This window comes from Pan troglodytes, chromosome 11, assembly GCF_028858775.2.
Source record: "Pan troglodytes isolate AG18354 chromosome 11, NHGRI_mPanTro3-v2.0_pri, whole genome shotgun sequence".
NCBI classification, from domain to species: domain Eukaryota; kingdom Metazoa; phylum Chordata; class Mammalia; order Primates; family Hominidae; genus Pan; species Pan troglodytes.
Window position 1 is genome coordinate 16,868,533 of NC_072409.2, and position 13,566 is coordinate 16,882,098.

Below are 13,566 nucleotides of genomic sequence, written 5' to 3' on the forward strand. Positions count from 1 at the left end.
TGTCACCAGTTGAAGCTAATCCCTCTGCCTCTCAAAGGAAGGCCCAGGGAGTCATGATATCAGGCCCCCTGATGACATTAGGCTATTTTGGCCTCAAATTGTCCTCTCTTCAGACCATCCCTGTCCCACAGCTGAGTCTGCCTCTCGCCTTGGCCAGCTGAGCTGACATGGCTCCTGCCACATCTCTGAGCTGCTTCAGTGAACGCTCCCCGGGAGAGAGGATTTTCCACAGGCACAGGGAGGGGCCTCCAGGTGGCAGCTTTGGCACACAATGGCTTTCAGGACTGCAGCAAAATAAAGATATCAGGCTTTGTAGCTGGAGAAAGCTGGGTTCAAATCAGTGCACTCACTGCGTGATCAGGGCCAGTCACGTAATCTCCTTGGGCCTCAATTCTCTCATCTGGAAAATAAGGCTAACTGCAACCCACCAGATGTATTGCAAGGATTCAGAAGACAATGTAGGCCAGATGCAGTGGCTCACACCTCTAATCCTAGCATTTTGGGAGGCCAAGGTGGGCAGATTACCTGAGGTCAGGAGTTCAAGACCAGCCTGCTCACATGGCAAAACCCCATCTCTACAAAAACAGAAAAATTAGCCAGGCCTGGTGTTGCGCGCCTGTAGTCCCAGCTACTCAGGAGGCTGAGGCAAGAGAATTGCTTGAACCCGGGAAGTGGAGGTTGCAGTGAGCCGAGATCATGCCACTGCACTCTAAACTGGACGACAGAGTGAGACTCTATCTCAAAAAACACAAAACAAAACAAAAAAATGCTGGGCATGGTGGCTCATGCCTGTAATCCTAGCACTTTGGGAGGCCAAGACGGGTGGATCACCTGAGGTCAGGAGTTCGAGACCAGCTTGACCAACATGGCGAAACCCCGCCTCTACCAAAAAATTCAAAATTAGCCAGGCTTGGTGACGCATGCCTGTAATCCCAGCTACTTGGGAGGCTGAGGCAGGAGAATCGCTTAAACCCAGGAGGCAGAGGTTGGAGTGAGCCGAGATTGCGCCATTGCACTCCAGCCTGGGCAACAAGAGCGAAACTCCATCTCAAAAACAAACAAACAAACAAACCAAAACAGAAGACAGTGTAGATAAAGTGTCTTTGGATCCTGGCATGGAGTAGGTGCTTACCGAACAGTTATTACAGCAGTAGCATTTGGAAGTTTACAAACTCACATCCACCTGCTTCTCTGCTGGGATCTGCCAACAACCCTGAGGTAGATGCCCATGCTGGTTGTCATCAGGAAGAAATGGAAAGTTCTGAGCTTTTGAGCTGCCTGCTCCACCTCCATGATATCGAAAGCAACCACCCGCTTCTGGAGGGTTTATCCCAGCGGGCTGTCTGAGCCCAACCCCCCCTCCTGTACGAGTCACAGACTCCCCTGACAGGTGTCCAGCCTCACACTCTTTTGCCTCCTTACTCCTCCGGAGCTCCAAGACCGCCTGAAAAACAGGCAGGGCAGGGCTGAGTCTGCCCATTTGTCAGATGAGGAAGCTGAGGCTAAGTCAGGGCAGGGACTTGGTCCAGGCCACCCAATAACCGAGAGAGCTGGGATGAGATGCAGGCCTGCTCTCTTGGGGCATGGGGCCCAGCACCCTCAGCTGACAGCTAAGGAACCAGAAGTCCAGAGTCGGGGAGGATGCCTAAGGATGCAGAGCAAGTTAAGGGCAGGATCCAGCTCATGCCACTCATTAATTCACTCACTCTCACTCACTTATTCATTCCTTCATTCATTCATTCATTCATCCACTGAGTATGTATTGAGTGCCTTCTCAGGACCAGTGCTGTGCAGCACCCTGGGAACCCAGTGGCAGACAAGATACAGCCCCTGCCCTCAAGGGCCTTATAGTCTCATGTGGGAGTCAGGCCGGTGAGCAGACAATGAAAACACACCCAGGCGGAGGAAGCACCAGGAGCTGTCCTGGTAGGAGGACGGTACCCACGAAGTGGAGAAATAGCAGGACTCCAGAAGAACCCGGAGAAAGCATATTTTGCAGGGCAGGACTTTTTCTCTTATGCTGGCCACTGCCAGGCCTCCGTCTTGCCCCCTTCTTTGGAAATCACAAGGCAGACGGAAAGGACATGCTTCTCTGAGCTGGACTTTTCACACAGCTCCAAGGGGCTGGCACCAGAGGGGACAGTCACATCTTGTCTGGCCGTCACCCCAATTTACACCTAGGGAAACTAAGGCCAATCACAAGGGCTCTGCAGGGGTTAGTGCCGAGTTTCTGAGCTCTCCCCTTCTCCTCACCTTCCTGCCTCTGACTGTCCTGTAAAAGAAACCTCTGCTCCTATGTCTGCTCCTCACTACAGCTGTGTCTGAGCCCTTCTTGGCCATGCTCTAAGGGGCTCCCACCGCCAGACCACCCAATAGGGCTCTGCTCAGTCCTGCCTGCTAAGAGGCTTGGGCCTCCAGAACTTCAGTGCCAGTGGCTGCGGATCCCCCAGCATGCCATGGCTGAACCCTTTCAGCCTCTGAACACCTGATGGATGCAATCAGAACTGGGGTCTTCACTAGACGAAAGGCGCTTTGCTCAGCTTGAAGCAGGGAGAGATGTCCAGAGCCTCACCCCCAGCTTTGCAGCTCCCAACCCTTCCCCATCCCCATCAATGTTCCTGAGCCCCCTAAAGGAGCTCAGCTTGCCAACCCCTGACCAAGATTGTAAGTATCAGAGAATGCTCCAAAGCATCACCAGTCTCCATGCCTTTGCACCTGCTGTTCCTTCTGCCCTGGAATGCCTTTCCTTGCCTTTTTGCCTGCACCAACTGCATTTGTTCACTCACTCATTCAACAAGCATTTGTTGGATGCTTACTCCTGCCAGGTGGAGAACTATGCTCTGGGGATCCAGATTGCTTAGAGACTCACGGGAGATGCAGGTGAAACACATCAGCATGCAATAATGTGTAGTGCACATATGAACACGTCCATAAAGGAAAAGAGGGGCTATGAGAGTGATGCATTGGGGGAACATGGTTTAAGGAGGGCTTCTCTGAGGAGGTGACTTTTCAGTTGATACTGGGAAGAGGAGGAGGAATTAGCTCAGGGAAGAGAAAGAGGAAGGATGCTCAAAGGCCCTGAGGGGAGACAGCTTGGGGGCGTGAGGAAGGTCAGATCCGATGGCGGGAAGCGAGGGAGTGAGGGGTGAAGGAGGAAGAGTTCAATCATGAAGGAGCAGAGGAGGCAGGCACTGGCAAAGGGACCCTGTGGGCAGCAGCAGGAGAGAGAGCCCCAGGAGAAGGGGCCAGCCAGAGATAATGGGAGGAAACCCCGAGAGCAGCCTGTCCCAGAAGCCAGGCCGGCACTGTGGCTCATGCCTGTAATCCCAGCACTTTGGGAAGCCGAGGCGGGCAGATTGAGAGAGCCCAGGAGTTTGAGACCAGCCTGGGCAACGTGGGCAAACCCTGTCTCTACAAAAAATACAAAAATTAGCCAGGCATGGTGGTGCATGCCTGTAGTCCAGCTATTCTGAAGGCTGAAGCAGGAGGATTGCTTACACCCAGGAGGTCGAAGCTGCAGTAAGCTGTGATCATGCCATTGCACTCCAGCCTGGGTGACAGAGTGAGACCCTGTCTCAATAAAAAAGGAGGGTGTTGTGGACTGAACATGTGTATCCCTCCCATCCTCAAGTCATATGTTGAACTCCCAGTGTGGCTCTGTCTGGAAATGGGGCCTCTAAGGAGTAATTAAGGTTAAATGAGGTCATAAGGATGGGGCCCTAGTAGGATTAGTGTCCTTATAAGAAGAGACAAAAGGATCACAGCACTTTGGGAGGCTGAGGCAGGTGGATCACTTGAGCTCAGGAGTTCGAGACCAGCCTGGGCAACATGGCGAAAACCTGTCTCTACCAAAAATACAAAAAATTAGCTGGGCATGGTGTTGTGCACCTGTGGTCCCAGCTACTCGGGAGGCTGAGGTGGGAGGATGGATTGAGCCTGGGAAGTGGAGGTTGCAATTGAGCTGAGATTGCACCACTGCACTCCAGCCTGGATGACAGAGTAAGACCCCATCTCAAAAAAAAAAAAAAAAAAAAAAGAGAGAGAGAGAAAAGGGCTGACTGCTGTGGCTCACGCCTAGAATCCCAACACTTGGGACCCTGAGGCATTGGAATTGCTTGAGCCCGAGAGTTCTAGACCAGCCTGGGCAACATAGCAAGACCCCATCTCCACACATGCACAAAAACTTTAATTAGTGAGGTGTGGTGGCGTATGTTTGTAGTCACAGCTATTCAGGAGGCTAAGACAGAAGGATCCCTTGAGCCTAGGAGTTCAAGGCTGCAGTGATCTTTGACCACATCACTGCAAAATGTTATTATTACTTCTGAGATGGCGTCTCGCTCTCTGTCGCCCAGGCTGGAGTGCGGCAGCGTGATCTTGGCTCACTGTAGCTTTTGCCTCCCGAGTTCAAGTGGTTCTTATGCCTCAGCCTCCCGAGTAGCTGGGATTAAAGGCATGCACCACCACGCCTGGCTAATTTTTTGTATTTTTAGTAGAGATGGGGTTTCACCATGTTGGCCAGGCTGGCCTCAAACTCCTGACTTCAAGTGATCCACCTGCCTCAGCCTCCCAAAGTGCTGGGATTTCAGGCATGAGCCACTGCGCCCAGCCTTCTGTTTTAATTTCTGTTTCTGAAATCTTTGTTGTGTGAGTCACCTTGTCTATTTTGTTACAGCAGCCTGAGCTGACCAATATAGAGGGAATCATTGACTTCTTCAGTGGAGGAGTCACCTCTGCCAGGAAGCCTTTCTGGATTCCAAGTATAGGGTTAGGGCTTCCACACGCCTTGACTTCCCCCATCAGTGCCCCTGCATCTCTCTCAGATTAGCCTAGGAAAGTCACAAAGTTTGATTTGTTCTTGAACACCAAAGCCCAGTCCAGAACCTGAAAGTAATTGTTAAATTGATGAATGTAGAACCGGGGCTCAGACTGGGGAAGTGACTCACTGAGACCGCAGTTTTCCTGTGCTGCCCTGACCCAGGATGGCCTCCTTCAGCCCTGGACCCCTGAGGCTGGCTGGGTGGGAGACCTTGGCTGGAAAAGCCAGACCCCTCTCCAGCTGGGCCTGGGATTGCTCCCAGAGAGCCTGGGCTCCACTCCATGCCTGCCTGTCCCTTTCCTAAGGCCCCCTCTGTCCCTTTCCTCTTCCTCTTGAATCCCTTACCTCCCTGCCTGGCCAGCTTCCAGGAGATCAGCAACCGGCCTCGTGACAGGCCAGGACAAGGAGCTGATTGTGCATGGGGCCTTTCCATGAGGGTGGAGGCAGCCTCAGTTTCCAGCCTTGCCCAGCCCAGAGGCTGCTACTAGCAAATCTGGAGGACAGCAAGTGGGGACTGTGGGTTCCTGAGATATCCCTGGCTGGGGCTGGTCCTTCCCATCCCCTCGCCTGCCTCTTCAAAGGTCAGTGCCCTCCCTAGGGGAGCATCCAGACATCCAATGAGTCCATACGCATCCCGATGCCAAGCTTCCAGTGAACAGCTCTGGAGGCAGGCAGGCCTGTCCCACACCCTCAGGCTGTCTGCCCCTGGCCTCCCCAAGGACCGCATCACTCTGAATTTAGTCTGGGATCGTTTGTCTGTCTCCCATTCTAGACTGGGAGCTCTTCCAGGCCAAGGGCTGCTCTCCCTATTTTTTTCCCTCTCTCCTCCCTTTGTATTCTCCTCCTCCTTCCATTCACTAAGCACCAACTATTTGTTAGGACTGAGTTCCTCATTCCTACACATCCCTGACCCTGACACAGGGCTTGGCACATGGAGGTCACTCTGCATGCATCAACTGCCCCCCCCGTCCCCCGGGCCCAAAGATGCCAGGTCTGTGGGCTGGGCCTTGCCAAGCTTCCCTGAGGGCTGCAGCTCCAAACGTGGCAAAGGGCCCCTCTCCTTGGAAAGGGCTGAGCTCCTGCAGGAGGAAGGAAATTTGGCCTTGAATCTGTGCCAGGCAGCCAGGCCTGGATGGGGTGGGGGAAAGTCCGGAGAAACAAGAACTTGGTTTTCTTAGTAGAACTGTGGTCTCAGGAGGACCTGAACCCCTGGAAGGCTGACCTGACCCAAGCTGGGATGAGGTCGCCCTGCAATTACCACCTCTTCCGAGGCCAACAGGACTTCTCCCTGCTGAGTCCCAAAACCTGCTGCCCCACCCCCCCATGACCAGCCTCGGTGCCTCGGCCACACTCTTGCACTCTTGCGTCCCTCCTTGGTTGTCCAGAGACAGCCAGGCTGTGCCGGGCATCCCAGCCAAATGTGAGCTCTCTGGCCAGGCTGAGTAGTGCAGGAGCTGAGTTACTGCATCCCTGGAGCCCCAGGCCTGCAGAAACCGCCACGAAGGAACCCTTCCGAGTCTTATAAATCCCTCTTCCAGACTCTGCATGGGCTCTGTCCCGAGCAACTTTTCCCCAATAATGCATGCAGAGCTTCCAGTGGCCTGGGCAGCTCTCCGGTGGCAGCCACTGGGGCCCTGTCACACGGGGAGTGCTTTCAGCATGAGCCCTGGCCTTTAATTACAAGGTATGTTCCTGTTGCCTCTTCCATCTATATTTATCCGCAGGATCGCACTAATTGAATTCCCCACAGCACAGGGCAGGCCTGGCGAACAGCGAGGCAGGCAGACAGGCAGGGGGGCTGCAAAACTTCCTTCCTTTCCTTCTTGGCCAGGAGCAAAACAGAAGCAGCTGAGAAACTCTCTCTCCCTCCCCTGGACCTTGTCAATGCCTGGAGTCTGAGGGGCTGCCCGCTCCAGGGACCCTCCAGCCCTGAGTCTCATAGCCCAACGCACCCATGCCCACCCATGGGTCCCAAGACCAGACAGTGCCCAGATGCCTGACTGCCTCCCTGCTTCAACTCAGATTCCTATAGCAGAGAAAAGTCTGTTGAGCAGAGAGGCTGAAACCCCCAACTCTGCACTTTGCTGGCACCGTCTTACCGTAGGAGTCGTCTTGGTCCAGAAGGGAGTCGGGCTCCATGGCGTGTGGGCCCCCAGCCCCTGGCCCCACCTGATTTATGAACCGAGGCTGTCTCCATGAGCATCTGGGTTCCTCCTTTTGTATTCCATCTGGCGGCTTTTCCAACTAGATGACTGGGTATTCCTGCAAGCAGGCCCCTTTCCAGCCCTCGCCTTCATACAGTACATTTAAAGTAGCAGTAACCTCTTTTTCCTCCCCCCGCAGCCTGGCTGGAAACATTAGAAGGGACTGAGGCAGCGAGATGTCTAAAATAGGAAGACGCCGGGACGGTTGGCCTGGCTGCCCGTGATGCTGGCTGCGGGGATCTGGCCCGGCTGTGCAGATGGAAAAGCTAAGAGGTGAGGCTGAGACGGGCTTAGCATCTGGAAGCCGGCTCTGGGGCCCAGGGGGTTTGCAGGAAGCGGGGAGCCCAGCCCCCCAGGGGAGGGGTTGGGGGGTCTGCTCTGTTTACCCCCAGTGCCCAAACCCCAAGGGCTTCTCCCAGGCCCTGCTGGAACCTCCCACTCAAATCTGTTCTACAGACATTTCCCGCAGTGTGGGGGATGCAGAAATTGACTCATCCATCCATTCAGTTAGTCACTAAATATTTTTTGAGCATCTAGTCTGCACCAGACACCGTGCCCGGTGCTGAGTTTGCAGCAGGGAGCGAGGCACAGTGCCTGGCTTCTTGGAGCTCACAGGAAAGCAGGTCATTGCAGCGCAGTGTGTGGTGCAAGAGCTGCAGGAACAGAGAAGGAGCGCCTCACCTGGATGGAAGAGGTGGTCAGGGAAGGCCTCCTGGAGGAATGGGCACGTAAGCTGGGGCCTAAAGGATGAGAAGGAGTTAGCCAGGTACAGAAGGAGGGAGTGACCTGTGCAATAGCCCTGAGGTGAAAGGGTGCGTGGGGCGTTCAGTGCCCCCCAAATAAGTTCCAGGTGGTTGGAGTAGAGCAAATGACGCGAGGCTGGTGAGAGATGGGACGGGGGAGCCAGGGAGAGAGGCAGGAGTGGGTTGGACAGAGCCTTTGGGGATGACTCCAGGCCTGCCTGGAGGAGGGTCTGTGAGAATGACATGATCTGGATTGTCCCCTGGGAAGGCCTCCCTGGTGACCTTGTAAAAGAGGGGAAGCCACCAGACCACCAGGGGAGAGGGAGATGCAGGCTCCACGGCCACAGCTGTAGGAACCCTGGGTGCTATTTATTAAGCAGGCACCAGAGGTGAGCACCATTTCAAGTATTTGCCCACATTGTCTCATACATTCCTCACTATGGTCCCTTCCAGGAGAAACTCTAGTTCTCCTATTTTACAGATGGGGACAATGCAGTTTAGAGAGGTGATGTGACTTGACCAAGGCCACAGTTGTGAGTGACCACCAGGGCAGGTCTGGACCCCAGAGAGTGCACAGCCTTGGTGCTGGGATGGTGGGGAGGACAAAGATGCATCTCAATCAATCTGCATTCAATCTGCATCTCCTAGGCGCGTGGTGGCTCACACCTGTAATCCCAGCACTTTGGGAGGCTGAGGCGTGCGGATCACCTGAGGTCAGGAGTTCGAGACCAGCCTGGCCAACATGGTGAACCCCCCCATCTCTACTAAAAATACAAAAAAATTAGCCTGGTGTGGCGATGCGTGCCTGTAATTCCAGCTACTTGGGAGGCTGAGGCAGGAGAATCACTTATATCCGGGAGGCGGAGGTTGCAGTGAGCCAAGATTGTGCCACTGCACTCCAGCCTGGGTGACAGAGCAAGACTCCATCTCAAAAAAAAAAAAAAATCTGCATCTTCCTCTCCCACAAGCCCACCCAGGCCACAGGGCAGTACCGTGGGCTTATGGGAGACAGCTTCATTTGGGCTCAACCAGGGAAGGCTGCCGAGAGGAGGAGGTGTTTGAACTGGGCAGAGAAAGAAGAGCAGAATTTGATGGGCCAAGCAGGGAAAAGTGAGGGCGTCCCAGTTAGAGGGAATGGCACAAGCAAAGGCGTGGAGGCAAGAAGGTAACACACAATGGAAATGACAGGTGACTGGGAGGAAGTCAGGGCTGATAAGCAGGTTTGGGCTAGATCAAGAAAGGGCCTGGAGTGCCAGCCTGGGGGTGTGGGTGTGTTCCAGAGGGTGACACACAGCCCCAGCAGGCATTTGTTCCAGGGAAATGACCTCCTTCTCAATGGCTGCCTGGGAGCTCCTGCAAGTGGCTCCCCGCAGCCTTCTTAACGCTCTGCTCTGAAAGCAGGAGAAATCCTCTATCCCCACAGCATGGCTGGAACACTAGAAGCCAAGCCTTGGTGACCTGGTTTTTGGAGACATGGCTCTGGTGCTGGGGTGGAGGAGACATTTAGAGAAGGGAGATACAGGGAGACAGGGAGTGAAGGCAGGAGGCTAACAGGAGGGTCCAGGCCAGGGGTGGCAGGGAGGTAAGAACCCACCGGGCTTGCTCCTGGCCACCTACTGCTGCCCAGAGCAGCCAGTGGCTGCTGACGTGGTTGGCCTGGCTACAGGGAGGTTCCTTCAGTCACTCGTCACCCCTCCTCCCCAACCTCGGATGACAGGGATCCCAGCTCCCAACCTCCCGCTGCCTTAATTACAGGGAGACTGGCCCTACCCAGGCTAGCTGCAGGCACCAGGCTCCCTGGCTCTAATCAGTGGGTAGGGCAGACGGGGGGTTGAGGAGGCAGAAGGGGGAAATCAGGTCCTTGGACCACTAGCCAGTGGATGGATTCAGGTCCAGGTCTCCCTAGTCCTCCAAGGCCCCAGGGGATCTGCGTGTCCATTTGTACATATGCACACGTGGTCTCTTTTCAGATAGAATGTGGTGGTTAGCAGGATGGGGCTGAAATTGACCATCTGGATTTATATCCAGGCTCTGCCACCAACTAGCTGGGTGCCACTGGGTGAGTTACTCAACTCTTGTGAGTCGCGTTGGCAGAATGGGGCTACTCAAGCCCTTACTTCAGACAGTTATTGTGCAGATGAAATGGGGTAATGTGCATCAAAGTCTTAGGGCAGGTCTGGGTGTGTCTTAAGCACTCAGTAAAGGGCAGTGCTCTTCCTCATACAAATTTTATCATCTCCACAGCTTCGTAAAGGAAGCGTGGGAGAACATGGGCCCATTTTACAGATGAGGAAACTGAGGCTCCAAAAGAAAGGACTCAACTTGAGGGTCTACATGGAGGCTCAGGATGCACCCTTCACTCGGCTGGCTGTACCCCCAGAAACTGCTGAGAGCAGAAGTAGTGGGAAGAAGATCTGGACCCCAACTCTGGCTGTGCCTCCAGGCAGTGCTGTGACCTAGGGAGAGGGTCTTGCTTCCCTGGGCCTCACTTTCTTCACCAGTCAAGGTACAGACTTGGATGACCCTGACAGTTCCCACCTCCCAATCCATTTCCCTCTTGTTATGAATTAGACATGTTTAAGTACAACCAGAGCTCCTACCCTCCAGGGATTAATCGTGTTGAACATCGGGCACTAGGCTCTGCTTCCCTCCCTTTGTGATAAGAGACCCATCTACTTAGTGGCTGCGTAACATTCCACCCTTTGGCTGTGTCACACCTGCTTTGAGCCAATCCCCTATTGATGGACACCTAGGTTGCTGCCAGTAGTCATGATGACAAGCAACGCTGCAAGGACTATCTTGACTGTACTTCTGTGCGCATCTGTCTACTGATCTCCTTAGGGGAAAACCCTAGACATCAACTTGCTGGGTCAAAAGGCGCCTGTGTTTGCAAAATTCCCAGTGTGGCGGCAAAGCGCGTGCAAGCCCCCTCTGTTCTTTTATTCATTCCACCAGCTGTTGTTGAGTCTGATTTTGTGCCCGGCCCTGTAGAAGGCCTGGGATGGTGGGTGTCCCTGCTCCTTTGAATTTCCACCCTAGCTGGGGGGAGACACGCACGCTGTCTGGTAGAAAGGAGTGCTATTCAGAGAATTAAATGGGGGCTGCACAACAGAGCGGGTGATATCCAAGCAGCAACCTGCCAGGCAAGCAGAAGCCAGCCATGCAGAGTTCAGGGGCCGAGCATCCAGGAGTGGGCAGAGCTGCTGCAAAGCCGGGGTGAGAGTGAGCTGGCTGAGCAGGAGGGTAGGAACAATGGCCAGCATGGCCAGGGCTGGGAACAGCTGGAAGAGTAGTCCAGGAGAAGAGGGGAAGGTCACAGAGGCCACCTCTCCAAGGACCTTGTGGGCCAGGGGATGTGGGAGCCATTGCAGGTTGAAGCAGGAGAGTGACATGAGAGGTTCCCTGGCTACAAGGGGAAGGTGGCCGGAGGAGTGGCCAAAGAGGATGCAGGAGGCCAGTGGGTCACTGCTGTGGTCCCTAAGGAGAAAGACCTCAACCAGGGTGTTGGTAGCAAAGGTGGGGAAAAGTAAACAGATTCAGGATACATGTGGGGGCCGGGCACGGTGGCTCACACTTGTAATCCCAGCACTTTGGGAGGCCGAGGTAGGCGGATCACGTGAGGTCAGGAGTTCAAGACCAGCCTGGCCAACATGTTGAACCCTCGTCTCTACCGAAAATACAAAAATTAGCTGGGTGTGATGATGGGCATCTGCAATACCAGCTACTCAGGAGGCTGAGGCAGGAGAATCACTTGAACCCAGGAAGCGGAAGTTGCAGTGAGCTGAGATTACATCATTGCACTCCAGCTTGGGTGGCAGAGTGAGACTCCGTCTTGAAAAAGAAAAAAAAGATATATGTGGGGACCTCACGCACAGCCTGACAGATGTGGAGGAAGAGAAAAGAAACATGTCCAGGCAGACTCTGAGGCTCTTGGCCTGAGCAAGTGGATTGGTCCATGGAGCTGGGAGAGGCTGGGTGGAGAGGGGTAGGGCTGGGCAGAGGGAACTCTGCTGTGGTGACGATAAGTTTGAGAAATGTAGACAGACATGTGGCGATGTCCGGCAGGTCACTACTGGCTGCGGGATCAGAGCTCAGTGGAGTGGTGGGGACAGAGGGCATAGCTCTGGGAGCCATAGCTCCCACCAGCCCACTACATGATCCTGTTCCAGCAGCAGCAGGAATTCCCAGGTTCCAGACATGACCTGTCACTCCATGTAAAGGAAGGAGCTGAGGAGTCACTGGTGGCAGCTGGCCCCTCGAGTCTGGCTGCGTGGAGGGATGTCAGCAGGAGGGAGTGGGTGGACCAGGGTCCTTCAGTGGGCATCAGGGAGAGACAGCAGCACCTGGTGGCCAGCTTGTTCATTGGCTGCCCTGTTGGGGAGGATGTGGCCAGTGAGGGTGGCACAGCAAGACGTGGCATCTGCCCCACTCACCCCCTCTGCCCCTGCCAAGGCCTGGGCTGGGTGGAGATGGGGGAGCCAGACACAAAGGAATAATTGAAACCAAAACCCAGGGGCCTAAAAGCTGTAAGAAGACAGGTCTAGGGTAAAGGAGCAGCATGAGAGAGGAGCGATCTGCTCAGCCGGATCCAGAAAGCCTTTGCAGAGGTGGGGCCAGCCCAGTTGGACTATGAGGGATGAAGAGGAGTTCATCAGGCAGACTGGAGGAGGACGGGCATGTGGCACTACTGTGTATCAAGGCATGCAAATGTGTGACAGCCTGGCTGTGTATGCTTTCAGGTTATTTTCCTGCTGTGAGTTCTGATTTTTGTTTTGTTTTGTTTTGTTGAGACAGAGTGTTGCTCTGTGCCCTAGGCTGGAGTGCAGTGGCGCAATCTCAGCTCACTGCAACCTTCGCCTCCCAGGCTCCAGCAATTCTCATTCCTCAGCCTACCAAGTAGCTGGAATTAGAGGCACACGCATCTGCACCTGGCTAATTTTGTATTTTTTGTAGAGATGGGGTCTCACCATGTTGGCCAGGCTGGTCTCAAACTCCTGGCCTCAAGGGATCTGCCTGCCTCAGCCTCCCAGAGTGCTGGGATTACAGATGTAAGCCAATGAGTAAGCCACTGATTTTCTAGCTACATCCTGCTATTGAAGGCCAAATGGAACCCATAGAGGGCTCAGAATGTCTTACTCTTCCTGAGATTCGGAGCCAGGGTGGAGACTGACCTAAGGCGGGGGCACTTTCCTCAACCCAGCACCACTTCTGCAGGACACGGACCCTAGCCATTTAGCCAGACCCACGTGGGCTGGAATCCGGCGTCGGCTCTGGCTCCGGTGCCTCCCGACTGGGTTTCTCACCCCGAGGACAGGTAGCAGAGCTTAGTGATTTGGAGCTCAGGATCTGACATCAACCTGCCTGGGTCCAAATCCCAGCTCCCCATTTTCCAGCTGGATGACCCTGGGCAAGTGATTTCACTCTTTAGTGCCTCTGTTTCCTCATCTGTAATCGAGGATAAAAATAGGCCATGCCTGGAGGGCCATTAGGAGAACTAATGAGTTAATTCAGGTAGAACTTAAAATAGAACTTGGGGCCAGGAGAGGTGGCTTATGCCTATAATCCCAGCACTTTGGGAGGCCGAGGTGGCGGATCACCTGAGGTCGGGAGTTCGAGACCAGCCTGACCAACGTGGAGAAATCCTGTCTCTACTAAAAATACAAAATTAGCGGGACATGGTGGCGGGTGCCTGTAATCCCAGCTACTCAGGAGACTGAGGCAGGAGAATCACTTGAATCCGGGAGGTGGAGGTTGCGGTGAGCTGAGATCGCACCATTGCACTCCAGCCTGGCCAACGAGCAAA

The 13,566-nt window shown here is 54.4% G+C and overlaps 1 protein-coding gene across 1 annotated transcript in view; it reads right to left on the bottom strand.

Annotated features, from left to right (window-relative positions):
• The window catches only part of DAB2IP (DAB2 interacting protein), a 216,016-nt gene extending 208,961 nt beyond the window's left edge, over positions 1–7,055 (bottom strand). Inside the window, exon 1 of the mRNA XM_016961574.4 lies at positions 6,916–7,055. Coding sequence (XP_016817063.1) covers positions 6,916–6,955 — 40 coding nt within the window. The 5' untranslated portion in view covers positions 6,956–7,055. The remainder of the gene's footprint in view (positions 1–6,915) is intronic.
• Between the last annotated feature and the right edge of the window lie 6,511 nt (positions 7,056–13,566).